At 33.3% G+C, this 15,888-nt stretch overlaps 1 protein-coding gene across 1 annotated transcript; it reads left to right on the top strand.

The window, feature by feature from the left end:
* The first annotated feature begins 8,507 nt into the window (after positions 1-8,507).
* On the top strand, positions 8,508-12,262 carry HOXA13 (homeobox A13). Its single transcript, XM_040352917.1, has 2 exons — positions 8,508-9,231; positions 10,787-12,262. Exons 1-2 carry the CDS (start codon positions 8,586-8,588, stop codon positions 11,029-11,031), a joined length of 891 nt encoding a protein of 296 aa, XP_040208851.1. The 5' UTR covers positions 8,508-8,585; the 3' UTR covers positions 11,032-12,262.
* Positions 12,263-15,888: the final 3,626 nt, after the last annotated feature.

The raw sequence follows: 15,888 nt of genomic DNA, 5'->3' as shown, positions 1-15,888 counted from the left end.
CTATATATCTATCTATCTATCTCTATATAGACATATCTATCTATATCTATATCTATTTAGACATATCTATCTATAACTATATAGTCATATCTATATCTATATAGACATATCTATCTATATCTATATAGACATATCTACCTATATCTATATAGTCATATCTATCTATCTATCTATCTATCTATCTATCTATCTATCTATCTATCTATCTATCTATCTATCTATCTATCTATCTATCTATCTCTATATAGACATATCTATCTATATCTATATCTATTTAGACATATCTATCTAGATATATATATATATCTATACATAATCCTTCCCTCTCTCTATAGTATCAATGAATGTTTATATGAATGCACATGCATAATGCATTTTACTGCATATGGCCAACAGGACGACTTTTTTCCCCCTGCAAAATGCACAGTAAAAAAATGCATGTGTTTAGGCCTCGTTCACATATTTCTGCTTAGCACATTGGGGTTGATTTACTAAAACTGGAGAGTGCAAAATCTGGTGCAGCTCTGCATAGAAACCAACCAGTTTTTCACGTTTTTTGGTCAACAAGCTGAATTTAGAAGCTAATTGGCTACTATGCACGTCTGCCCCAGATTTTGCACTCTCTTTAGTCCCACTGTTACATTAGAATAGCATATGAATATTTTTAATGGCATGTTTATACATACATTGCTACATACAGTGCACTTGCACACGCAGAGTTTTTTTGCCTGAACCAATAGGATGCATTAAGGTGGTTCATTGAAAGCAATGGTACAGCATACTTGACTAGTTGGAGGATATAGAACTATACTAAAAAAAAAACAAGGTGTTTTCCAAAGTGGGGATGAGGTGTGGTGGTAAGGCGACTCAAGAAAATGTAAGTGCACCCAAACTGCTGCATGCTGGAGGATGGAAATCCCATTGTACAGTCTTTCTATAGTTCGTTCAAATCTGGTGGATGGCTATGGGTTGCTGCATTCTGCACATCATAATTCCTCTTAGAACCATGTTTTTAAATATTATGTTTACTAAAGGAATAGAGAATCTTCAAACAATATTTTTTTGATTTCAGTTAAAATGCCAATTCCTATTTTTCACTTGCCCATGATTGGATAATTCAAGTAAATATTAACACAATATTGTGTGGAGATTCAGTTCATCAGCCTCATGGTGCAGTACTTGTGTGAGTGGTTTGACAATAATAAGTCACCTGTAAGGTCATATCACATTTATAATAAAGCATAGTCTGCGTTGGTTTCTATTAATAAAAAACAAAGACTTAATTTAACTGCCATCAGCTACTATGGTACCTTTCATGTCTGCCATGTTTGGGAAAAGATGCACAGAATGTGTATAGTGTGGAAGTTCTGGATATGTATTATAAATATTAAACAAGGTCATTCCCTTACTAATAATCCATTATACTGTAAGTCTGGAAAAGAAGCAGCAAATATGTAACTTAAAAATAACACTACTACTAATAATAATGTAATAAACTTTATTAGTAAGCTATTGCATGCCCAAACATTTATGTTCTAATGTTTCTGTCCAAGCCTTTCTCAACCAGCTTTCCACTGAACATTAGGGTTCCTGGAGAGGTTGTTAGGGGTTCCTTGAGCAATTAGCAATGTCTGCTTCCTAGAAAAGTAACCACTGACACCACTGATCTTTTTTAACTACCTGTAACAGTCGCATTTTCCCGGTAGCCACTATTGTAAGGATCTATCTTTTCACTGGCCAAAGCATTTAACTGACCACCACCAGCAACAACTATTGTTGTCAAAGGCAGCCCTATGTATTCTTATACTATTTCTATTATTTGCAGATATAAGGGTAATTATCAGCTGGGGTTCCCTGAGACCTGAATGTTATTTCAAAGATCCCTGCATGTAAAAAAAAAGGTTGAAAAGGGCTGTTTATACTCAAAAGTAATCATACACCTTAGCAGAGTATGACTACCATTAGGTATGTGGGCTCACAGCACTGATTTTGATTTTAGTACATGCCTTAAGTAAAATTAATACATACAAATGACAAGTTTCATAAGTATGTGATTAAAATATTTAATGAAACAAAAAGATCACGTCTACCCATAAGTGAGAAATGTAAACCACTAGCCACCCTTACATAAGTAAAATGGCACCCATAATGAAGCACAGAAGAATTAATATGTGTATCTATGCAGCTTTTGTTTATATATATATATATATATATATATATATATATATATATATATATATATATATATATATATATATATATATATATATATATATATATATATAAAACAAAACAAAAAATGTGCAAGCTAGATATATTCAGTTATCTTTACAACGGGTACCCATAGGCTTCCATATGAATCCAGAATAGAGCTTTATATCCAAATAATAAGTAGCTCAGTTTTCTATAGCAAGCTTTAGGAAAAGTATTACAAATAATATTTTTAATATGGATTATCAGTAGAAATGATGATATTTTGACCATCATTTTCTCTTTCCCCTCTTCTTCCCACGTTCTCTACCTACCTCTCTCATGTGGACTTATTGGACTTATAAGTCCACCTGTGTAGACTTGTTGGGCTTACTGTAGAGTGACTTCATATATAGACAGACGCCTCGAACTAGAAATGTCGGTCTATGTATGTTTGGCATATTGATCTGTCTACCACACACCCACTCACATACATGTATCTTTATTATTGTTTTTCCTCCATCTCCATGAAGCCTGGTATTTAGTAATACGAACTGCTGCTGCTCTAATGGAGATCTATGGCAGGTCCTGTTTGGAGCATGATCATGAACACAACACAGTGCTCATATGTAGGGTCCAGCTTTTCTCTTTGCTGAATTTTGGATTGGGTTTCGTGTTAAACATCGCAAATCATGTGACACTGACACTCTCAAGCCTCTGATATCCATCTTTAGAACCAAAGTGCTGAAGCATCAGAATCCCATCTGGTGCCTTCATCCCAGAGAACTGGCTGAGGTGCCCATTCTAAAAATAAAATTGGGTGTCATAGAAGAATATGTGCCAAATTGGTCATTTCTGATCCCAGCACCTAATCCAGCGAATAATAAATTGGTCCACACGTGGCATGTGGCTGTGTAGATGGAGTCAATGCAGCACTGAGTGGGAAATTCAGTTTTCCTCACTGTTCTGCCTTGTCTTATAAATTGCCTTAAGGGGGTAAGATTCATGTACAGTGATATAAAATGTTGCCAGTGATTATGCAGATCTTTATCTAAAGAAAAATAAGTAACTTACACGTTTTTCAGTTGTGTCCACGTTTATAAAAAAAATGTTAAATACACTTAATCAGGATATACTATAATTTGTGTAGTACATTGGTGAGGTCATTAGTCATGTACACATTGGAACCTGCCCCTTTCATGCTCTTTACCTCTCTCTTATGAGTGTTTATGTGTAGTTTTATAAATGGTTGTTTGTCTGTATTACCTATCAGTACTGTTGTTGTTTATACAACAACTTTTAAAGTGTGACATTTTATTTCAACCCATGGAAAAGATTTGTGTCTGCAGGAGACATGCATCCGCTGCACCCTATATAAAATTGTACTTAAACAGTTCCCAAGCTTTTGTTACCAATAGTTTTCCAGCCAGCCTGGTCAACAACTGATCAGCCACAAGCCACAAGCCAGACAAAGCAAAGGGTTCCAAATTACTGAGCTGGAAAAAAAACCTTTGAAGAAAGCCACTTCCTTACACCAGGGGCAAAGACAAACGTATCTGTTAAACTTGAACTTCAGACGTGTGCAGGCTGGGCACACAGGGCAGAGAGATACACACATTAATACAAACACTAGTAGATATTTGTACAGAAAATGACATGAATTTGTAATGTATGTCATTACATTGGTACAAAGTATCTATGCATGCAGAAGCTTATATACACAGAAATTCTCAAAGGAGAAGCATCATTTTCTGAGTGCCATGCAATTATAGAGATACACATGAATGAAAGTAGAGATGGATCTGTAAAATTACCTCCTAGGTCCCCTCCTAATCAGATGAAGAACTGGTACCAGAACAAAGTCCAGGCATTAGATACTTTTTGTGCAGTCAGCTTGCCAGGAAAGACATATCAGGAATCTTTAGTCTGGGGCTGTGGGGAAGTGTCATACTGTTTAATTACCTCGTGTGTAGACACCATTTGTACAAAGCAAGGCATTTTTTTTCCTCCTTCATTAATGATATTCTTTAAACTTGACCAATAATATGGAGCAGAAGTCTTATGGAAACATCTGTTTACAGAAGGATATCATAAACGTCCCTGTATAACATGGCATGACGTAAATATGGATTTAAATTAATGAGGTCGTCAAGTAGATGTGATTTGCTCAGATTGGCTCCAGCTTATTACAAAACATCATTAAACACTTGGATTGCATGTCTGGGATAGTACAATAATCCCGGCCATTCTTCTGCTTTTCTGATGCTAACATAAAAAAAAAAAACATTGATCTCATGGAGTCTCTGTATTAAAAACTGTACAATTATGATCAGGAATTTTCTTCTGATAATATATGCACCAGGTCAGGAAAATAGAGCTCATGTGATCGAACTTTCTAAAAGTCCTTTTGTTATTTTAGTTATTTATGAATTGAAGAAAATATATACAATATGTTAAATAAGGAAATAACAAATATGTAAACATTGTATATGTATATATGTGCATTTATATATATATATATATATATATATATATATATATATATATATATATATATATATATATATATGTATATATATATATATATATATATATATATATATATATATATATATATATATATATATATATATATATATATATATATGTTGCTATATTATTTACTTTGAGATATATAAATAAATATATATTTAAATATATATTTATATAGATATCTACATCTATATATATATATATATAGATAGATAGATAGATAGCTAGATAGATAGATAGATAGATAGATAGATTAGATATATATACACACATATATATATATATATATATATATATATATATATATGTATATATATATATATATATATATAGATGTAGATATCTATATAAATATATATTTAAATATATATTTATCTATATATCTCAAAGTAAATAATATAGCAACGTATGACATATATATATATATATATATATATATATATATATATATATATATATATAGATAGATAGATAGATAGATAGATAGATAGATAGATCTCTCTCTCTCTCTCTCTCTCTCTCTATATATATATATATATATATATATATATATATATATATATATATATACATATATACACACACACACATATACACCACACACACACCACAATGGAGTCATGTGGAATGGACTATCTTATTATAACACAACACACTGATACATATTTGATTGTACACAACCATGTTGCATTATGTACAGAGTCTACTATGGTGTGCTCAGAAATTATTTTCCTGTCATATCGAATTGCATGCAACCCTTATAAAACATGTCTAGTGCGGATGACAGGTATTAATTATACCACACACCATATAAAAGAGAACATGAAATACGATAATTATAATGTGTACTGTGGTGTTTACCCATTACATATCTTCCAGGCTAATGGGGAATAAGAAATTATAACGGTGTTATAGTTGGCATTATTATCTGGATGGTATATTGTTGGTGTTGGGAGTGTGGTCGACCACAAGTGTAAGAAAAAAACTAGTATACAAGAAAGAAAAAAGAAGAGAATTGTAGATGAAATGATTTAATTAATTATAATCTACAGGATGACTTCACATCACATATATAGTATATATGTTGAAATTTACATTTTTATGGTTATTGTTTTTCATAAAAAAAAAAAAGAAAATATGGACGTTATAAAATAATTGTATTATAAAATCTCCAGATAATGTTTAAATATACTTAGAAAAATCTGACTTGCCCAGTGCCCATCCCAATCATGCATCACAGTATAGAAGCTGATAAATACATGAGGACATGTGTCGTCCTGATATTATTATATAAGACAAGCAGGTCCAGGGCTCCAGTTAGCAGACACATAAGGCATATGCGTGGGTATTAACACATGACCCCGATATACACGGTTTCTCCAAGCTAGCAAGAGGCTCCAGAGCTTAATTGGCAGGGCTCATTTTGGCTAGACAAGTACTTTCAACTTGACCTTGGCCTCTATCCCTGCTCAACCCTCACGCATAGCTGTCCTGCCCTCTTTGCTGTGTGCTGCTCTGTGTACACTAACAGTGGTGTCCAGGCAGTGTCCTGTACTCTGTTACTGCTCACTAAACACTGCTTCATGACTGCATGCTAATATTCCCAACTTGCCTACAGCTATTAGGGAACAAATTGGATCCCACTAACACATGGGATAGTCATTCAAGAGCAATTATTAAATAAATCCCTGCATTTTTGTTAACACAAACCGTGCTGGAATCAAATATACCAGCTATATACTTTATCTAAGAGAGACATTGCTGTATTCCCAGCAACTTGAACATTGGTCTTATAGGTATAACACTGTGCACCTTTGTATCTACACATATAGACAAACTCCAAGTGTTCCTTCCTTCCTTTAAAAGTTTTCGAATGTGTACCACTGATTCCTCAATACAACAAATACTTCCATATAGATGTCTGTGTACCACTTCTACATACATAAAGATAAGTCAGTTCAGGAAACATGTAGGTGGATTTGTGCAAACTGTAGTGTACATTGCGAAACAGGGACGTGTACAACAATATACTGTGTGTGCCAATGTGCACTGCTACACATGTACAGCCAATAGGGTAATGCCTGCTTTTCTATTACAGAATACACAAGCTGGGTGTGTATAGTGAGGAGGAGGCATTTTATTTATGCTGTGACAGAAGATATGTGGCAGGGTATAATATTTGTATATCGAGATATGTATCCGTATGCCTATCTATAGAAAGAAGGTTGGTTAGGAAGAAAGAAAGAAAGAAAGAAAGAAAGAAAGAAAGAAAGAAAGAAAGAAAGAAAGAAAGAAAGAAAGAAAGAAAGAAAGAAAGAAAGAAAGAAAGAAAGAAAGAAAGAAAGAAAGAAAGACATTTAATACTATTCTAAATCAAATAAGCCACAAGAAGAAAATCCCTTATTCACTAGAATACAAAGCATTTAAATATTAATAGCGTGGATGTATTTTTGGGTGTGCGTCCCTAAGTGTATGTACACGCATGTGCACAAAACTATTATATACGTGTGCTGGTACTTACATAGGCAACGTGTTTATTCATTATTATGTATTATAGGTGGGTGATGCATGTTCAGTCTATCCATTTTTATTCCACAAGTATATGCACCCTCACCTCCATATATATATATATATTCTGCTACCTATCTATTTTTTTGTACCCATCCATTGTTTTACTATATATATATATATATATATATATATATATATATATATATACACACTCATATATATCCTCGTCCATATATATATATATATATATATATATATATATATATATATATATATATATATATATATATATATATATATATATATATATATATATATATATATGTGTATATATATATATATATGTATCATTTTTTATATGTGTACATAGGTGGGTGATCATGCTTGACTTACTCCATATTGTATACATACACCCTCACCCATATTTCTGTATATATATATATATATATATATATATATATATTTATATATATATATATATATCTTCATGTAAGTGTACATAGGTGGGTTATCATTCACGGCTTATCCATATTTTATACTACATGTGTAATATACATACACTCTAACTCATATTTCTTTTTATGTGTTTTATATATAATATATATATATATATATATATGTGTGTGTGTGTGTGTGTGTGTGTGTGTATATGTCTTCCTATATGTGTACATAGGTGGGTTATGGCTTGTCCATATTTTATACTACATGTGTAATATACATACACCCTAACTCATATTTCTGTATATATATATATATATATATATATATATATATATATATATATATATATATATATATATATATATATATATATATATATATATATATATATATATATATATATATATATATATATAGTAAATTGGTGGTCTGGCATTCCTCTGTCTCTATCCTATTGATAAACAGGTCTTGTATAGTTGTGTGTACAGAATGCTATGTACTACCAGCAGTAGTGTTGGTTTCCCTTTCAGCAATAACGTAAGGCAATGTAGAGACACTTGATTGATCCATGATAATGATATTGTGGGATGTTATGACAATATAGGGCCGACACAATGAAGGGAAGGAGAAGGCTGTGCAGGGAGCACACTGTCGGTGGGGTGATCGGTGTACACGGCGCTGTACGGACACATAGCTAGAAGTAGGAAGGGGGGGGGGATGAATTATCTGCATTCTGCTGCTCTGTGGTTTATCAGCTGCTTTGCATATCACGTGGGCGCCGTCAGCCAATCAGGAGGCTCGGTGTGCGAGGCTGGCGCGTCAGCCCTGGTTAGTCTGAGAGATTTCCAATGTGTTTTTTCAGTCTTTGGGGCTTTTAAAAAAGAGCCACTAGTCTCAATGCTGGCCGGGCTATGACAGCTTCAGTGCTCCTCCATCCACGCTGGGCCGAGCCGGTGATGTTCCTCTACGACAACGGCTTGGATGAGATCAATAAGAACATGGAAGGCTTTGCCGGGAGCAACTTCGCTGCCAACCAGTGCAGGAATCTGATGGGACACCCGGCTCCTCTGGCCCCCAGCAGTGCCTACCCGTCCAGTGATGTGCCAGTGTCGGGCATCGCGGAGCCTGTCAAGCAATGCAGCCCGTGTTCCGCGGTGCAGAGCTCCTCCAGTGCCAGTCTGCCCTACGGCTACTTTGGCAGCGGATATTACCCGTGCAGGATGACACACCACAATGCCATCAAGTCCTGCAACCAACCCTCCACCTTTGCAGACAAATACATGGACACCTCAGTCTCTGGCGGAGAAGATTTCCCCTCCAGAGCCAAGGAGTTTGCTTTTTACCAGGGATATGCCACAGGACCTTACCAGCCGGTGCCCGGCTATCTGGATGTGCCTGTGGTGTCCACTATTGGGGCGCCAGGGGAGCCTAGGCATGAACCCCTACTGCCCATGGAGAGCTACCAGCCCTGGGCCATCACAAATGGATGGAATGGGCAGGTCTACTGTGCCAAGGATCAAGGCCAGCCTGCCCACCTCTGGAAATCCACTTTACCGGGTAAAAATAAACATTTTTTATTTCATTCAAAAAATGGCATTGGTTGTGTTTAGTTATATAATATTAGGGTACCATTAATTTTATGTACAACTAATCTACTAATCCTTATGTTCATGGAACATGTGTGCATAATGTGCATAGGTATCTATAAAGAAGTGTGTGTGTGTGTGTGTGAGTATATATATATATATATATATATATATATATATATATATATATATATATATATATATATATACACACACACACACACACACACACAAAATAACCCCTCTCTTCCTATATCTGTCATACATATATATCTATATATATATAGATATACACACAAAAAAAATCATTCTCTCCCTATATCTGTCATATATATATATATATATATATATATATATATATATATATATATATATATATATATATATATATATATACACACACACACAAAAATTACCCCTCTCTTCCTATCTGTCATACATATATATCTAGATATCTTGATATATATCTAGATATATATAGATATACACACACACACAAAAAATCTTTCTCTCCCTATATCTGTCATATATATATATTTTACACACCCACCGATATATATAGTAATACACACACATTTTTTTCTATTTATACACATATACATTTTTCTGTATACACACATACATATTTTTTCTTTAAATATATGTATATATAATATATATAGGAAGAGGGAAAGAGAAGAGATGCACTTACACACATAACTATTTTTATATGATGTAGTAGAAAGAAAGAGAAAGAAAGAATGACGATAGATATCTAGATAACAAAAGTCAAAAGAAAGAAAGATAAATTGATAGATAACATAAGTAGATAGCTGGATAGTAGATAGATAGACAGAAAAATAAATAGATAGATAGATAGATAGATAGATAGATAGATAGATAGATAGATAGATAGATAGATAGATAGATAGATAGATAGATAGAAGAAAAATAATAAATAATTAGATAAATTATTAGAAAGAAAGAAATACAGATAAAAGTAGAGAGAAGGGCAGTACATAAATAGATAGTTATATAGATAGATATACACACACATCAATGATGTATGTGAGATAGATAGATAGATAGAAAGATAGATAGATAGATAGATAGATAGATAGATAGATAGATAGATAGATAGAAAAATAAATAAATAGATTGTTATTTAGATATATACACCCACACATTAATATGTGTTCACATGATGTATGTGAGATAGATAGATAGATAGATAGATAGATAGATAGATAGATAGATTGATTAGGTTGTCTAGACCTTATATCATTTTTATTGGTAACTATAGTTATAACCATAAACCTAGTCTAGGCTTTTTAGTGTGTGTTTGAATTCTGCAGACCAGTTTGGAGTGCAGTGATTTGTTAGTCCTTGCTGGTATTGCTGGTGTTGCTGGTAATGTCAGGGTCTTGGATTCTAAGTGATCCAGCTGCAGCAGCCTATGGTGTGCCCATGCATCCTATGGATGGGGTTGCACTGTGTTGGTGAATGGGAGTTTGCACACCCTAGTGACCTGTCCTTTCCCTTTTCAGACGTAGTTTCCCATCCTTCAGACGCTAATAACTACAGACGAGGCAGGAAGAAGCGTGTCCCATATACTAAAGTCCAACTGAAAGAACTAGAAAGGGAATATGCTACCAATAAATTCATCACTAAGGACAAAAGAAGGAGAATATCTGCAACCACCAACCTGTCGGAAAGGCAGGTCACTATCTGGTTCCAGAACAGAAGAGTCAAAGAGAAGAAAGTCATCAATAAATTGAAGACCACCAGTTAATAATGGTCGGATTACATTTGGGAAGTGAGCAGGTTCTGACGTTTGGAACTCATCTATTCTGCCCCCCAAATCACCAGGTCATCTCCAGGTCCTCTGAATATGGTTCTAAAAAACGATTGATTGGGGGGAGGGTCAGGGAGAAATATTGCAATGTAATTATTTTGTCAAGGCCAGGACTCACATCTTGATGGAGGTTAAACAGCGCTAAAGCGACTTGTGGAATTGTTGTAAACACCCCCAAAAAAAAGGAAAAAAAAAAGAAAGAAAAATGGATCTCGATGAAGCATAATATGAATTTTGATTGCAAAGAAAGACATGTAGCCTTTTAATCAAGAATCCTTTTAAATCGAGAATATCAGTCTTATAATTGCGCGTTGAACCTTGAAACAAGACTGCATGTTGAGTGACTGCTCAGGTAACTTATAGATGTATCTTTTACTGTATGCTTACACTATACATTCTGATATAAGAGGAGTGTCATATGTCATTGAAGAATTGTACAGATTTTTTTTTTTGGGGGGGGGGGGGGGCAGTGGATATACATTCATGATTTTAATGTGTAGGGATTAGGATTAGGAGAAGGCAGTGTTTTCTATGTTGCTTCATCCTAAGGAACTGATGTGTTCACGTACAGCTCACGATTTTACATTAGTGAAATATTTAAATTGCAAAACAAATAGCAAATCAACCGGTTTTTACCTGTACAGAATTGGGAATTGACAAATGGACTTATAAACGAAGCAATCCGGTTGTGTATATAGATATGCCTTTATAAAATAATACTGAAAAAAAAATCATCGTAAAATATTTAAAAGTGAAGTTTGGTATAAATTATCAATTTTTTTTTAAATTTTTATTTTCTGTATGGTTTGTATTCGGCCGCAATAGAAAATGGTAGCCAATAATTTCAGCACTTTTAACGTAATCATTTATTTGAACATTTGTTTCTTCTTTACTCACTCGAAATATTATCATGTAAATAATAAATTAGCGCACTGTGAACATTATTCGTGCACCATGAATTTTATTTTGCCTGATAAAAATGTACATTGGTATTATAGTAAACATATAGATAACTGTGAATAAGCTGAATTTTGTATTGTGTGAAACAGCAGAGAGGTACAACATTAATTACTGTGCTAGATAACCAATTGATCAATAACTTAGTTTAGTTAGTTGCCAAAAAAAAATTATATCAGGTAAATAAATTAAATATGTATATATCATCGCATTGGCCTGAATCAGAATTGTATGGTCACATGGGTAATGGAAATGCACCGGTAGAATTGGGAATTTTACAATTACATTACAGATAAAGCTGTGTTTTTTTATGTTTTTTTTTTTTGCAAAAGCTTTGTCGTTTGTTGAAACGACTGGATTGGAAGGCCTTAAACCTTGACCTTGACGAAAAGAGACAATTTGTGACCTTGACTTCTGACAGCTCATGAATAGGCATCTTTGGGATTAGTAGATCAATGGCGCCATCTGGTGTGCAAATACATATCTGCAATGCTGCTGGTGAAAGAACAATAATTGCTGGTTTATGTTAATGTCTGAACTTGTAACCTACTAATTCATATTAATTACAAGTTTTATTGAAGTTTATTTGGCTGTTGTGGTTTACTTGCATGACATAGAGTATGTGCATTTGGCAGAGAGCAGTTTTTGGTTAAATCTACATTTTGTATTAATACAAAGGGGTCTTAGCTGTTTGTTTTTTTTTACCGAATCTTTCTTTCGAAGGAACAATATTTAAATAATCATAAACAAACATAATTAATGTTAATTAAGATTTTATTTGTTGTCCTCTTATTATTTACTGGAATAAACTTTTATTTTCTTTTTTTTTACAAGTCACATTGATATATATTCGGCCTATGGTAATGCTGCATAGGTGTATTTATAGGAAAATAAACTTTTTTTTTTTTGCAATTAGTGTTACATATTATATACAGCATACTGAGGGATATTTTTCAGGCCCATGCACAGTGACATCATGCTGCTTCTACAGGAGTTTTGTGTGTTTGCCCCTAGTAGCAGCTCAATGTTATCCTGTGGGGGAGATTTACTAAAACTGGAGCACTCTGAATCTGGTGAAGCTGTGGATAGTAACCAATCAGCTTCTAAATTCAGCTTGTTCAATTAAGCTTTGACATTAAAACCTGGGAGCTGATTGGTTTCTGTGCAGAACTGCACCATATTTTGCTCTCTCCAGTTTTAGTAAATCTATCCCTATGTGTCCATACACATTAGGAGGATTAGAGGCATATTTCAAGCTCAGTGTTCAGAGGCAGGACAAAAAAAAACTTCTGGTTTGCGTTTTTGATTAGTTCTCTGGGAGAATTTTTTTTTATACTCCTCCAAACACGTGTGTACAATTGGGAACTGACGCATTTTTAAGCCCAGTGTGCATAGAATGGACAGATTGATGGGGTTAAACTACCCCCTGAAAAAAACTGTTAAGTTTACCAAATATGATTTTTCCATTGAAAAAAAAATGACGAATTTATTCCACGTATTTTGTAGCTTTAATAAAAGGCTAAAATATAAGGACCTCTTTACAGAAAAGTAAACTTTATTCGTGTCCTTAAGGTATAATGAAAATGTATTTCCCCCCCTTTATTTACATATCAAAACATGCAGCAGATTGGTTTAACTTGGTTTGGAGACTATGGGGTTGATTCACTAAAACTGGAGAGTGCAAAATCTGGTGCAGCTCTGCATAGAAATCAATCAGCTCCCAGTTTTTTGTTATTATTATTTCTATTGAACAAGCTGAAGTTAGAAGCTGATTGGCTACCATGCACAGTAGCACCAGATTTTGCACTCTCTAGTTTTATGTAAATCAACCCCTTTGAATCAGAATATTAATGAAATAGAATAATCAATTAAAAAAAGGTACGCACGTTTCCAATTCTTCAACTTGAACTTGAGGTTCCCCTAAGACCAAGCGCGTTTCTATGCTGTGTAGGCATTGCCTTGCAAAAAAAAAAAAAAAACACCCTTTGTTTTGTTTTCCATTGACTATCTGAACCAAGCTTAACAATTTTCATTAGCGAGAACTAAGCATTCTCTAATTCCACAGAAGACAACCCCTGATTGGAGCAGCATGCTACTTTTGCTATCAGTGATTGGGTGTTATTGTTTTTGCCTTCTTCCCTTTATCCTAGATTCTCCTTTCATTCTTCTATAGCTTGTATTTCTATTATTATTATTTGTTGTAATGTTTTCTAAGGCTCCATGCACACTGGCTTATCTATGTACATGTATGCATCTTGTACATAGATTAGTGTAGGAAGCTGATTTACTAAAGGGGTTGAGAATCTTCACTCAATATAGAGTAGGTGTGCTCATGTTCAATTCTGTACAAATAAAATAAACTAAAATGTGCTTTTGCATGGATAATATAATTAACACTCACTGAATTTATGTATTGGGTGACAATTCTCAACTCTTTTGCGCTCTCTCTCTCCATATATGTGTGTATATATATATATATATATATATATATATATATATATATATATATATATATATTAAAATAACTGAGAATCCATCTGTATATATATATATATATATATATATATATATAAAACGGCATATAAAATAGGTGAATTGATGGAGCTTTCTTAATATATATATATATATATATATAACTGCACAAGCACAATCATAGCATGCATATATATATATATATATATATAATTCTCAGCTATTTTTATATATATATATATATATATATATATATAAAAAGAGCTGAGAATCCATCTGTATATATATATATATATATATATATATATATATATATATATATATATATATATATATATAAAACGGCATATAGAATAGGTGAATTGATGGAGCTTTCTTAATATATGTATGTTTATATATATATATATATATATATATATATATATATATATATATATATATATATATATATAACTGCACAATCATAGCATGCATATATATATATATATATATATTATATATATATATATATATATATATATATATATATATAATTCTCAGCTATTTTATATATATATATATATATATATATATATATATATATATATATTAAATTGGCTGAGAATCATAGAGAGAGAGAGAGAGAGAGAGAGAGAGAGAGAGAGAGAGAGAGAGAGAATATACATGCATTGTGCTTGTGCTGTCATATAGCCAAAACCATAGAATTAAATTGTTGTCCCTTTGAGTATGGCTTCCTGTGTGTGTGAAGGAAGAAGGACATCGATTAATGTGTCTCTAGCAGACAGCCAAAAATATTGACCCATATGAAAATAAAAGTAAAAAGGGGATGGCAGATATTCCTCGTCATATTGTATATCATCCCAAACAGTCTCCATAGTGCTCCAATGTGACAATCCTCTGTGTAACTTTTTTTTATTTTGCAAATATTTTTAACAACCAGGCAAATGTGTCACTGCTGTCCAGCATTTCGCAAAGGAAATTAATATTTCACCAGGGCATCCTCGGGACAGCATTAAAAGATTACTACAGGTTCAAGTTTATTAGTTATAAAATGCCATGGTATTCATATAATTGCAGACCAAACAACTGTTGACATTCTACATATGCCAACGAGTTTCAATAAAACATCCATGCATATGATTCACACGTTGGAGCTCCTCGGGGTAGTGGACCAGTTTTTAAACTTTTGTGATGTAGCTGAAATGTCCCTAGATAGGAAGGGAGGCGAAGTTGTGTCCCAAAGACGTTGTTTCACGTTGTGCCAAATTCCTTCTCCTATCAGGACTGTCTCCAGGTTGTATACATAACAAGCGAGGTAATTACATCGCACCTAGAATATTAATGCACATCATAAACCATTGTAAT

The sequence above is a fragment of the Rana temporaria genome, chromosome 5 (assembly GCF_905171775.1).
Source record: "Rana temporaria chromosome 5, aRanTem1.1, whole genome shotgun sequence".
In the NCBI taxonomy this organism is placed as follows: Eukaryota; Metazoa; Chordata; class Amphibia; order Anura; family Ranidae; genus Rana; species Rana temporaria.
Note: the sequence above shows the minus strand (reverse complement) of the source record. Positions and strands in the feature narration are given on the sequence as shown.

Excerpts from the sequence above, each read along its gene's own strand:
- HOXA13 (XM_040352917.1), top strand. The coding sequence starts at position 8,586 with ATGACAGCTTCAGTGCTCCTCCATCCACGCTGGGCCGAGCCGGTGATG. Across the intron at positions 9,232-10,786 it reads CTGGAAATCCACTTTACCGG|ACGTAGTTTCCCATCCTTCA; the intron begins GTAAAAATAAAC and ends TTCCCTTTTCAG.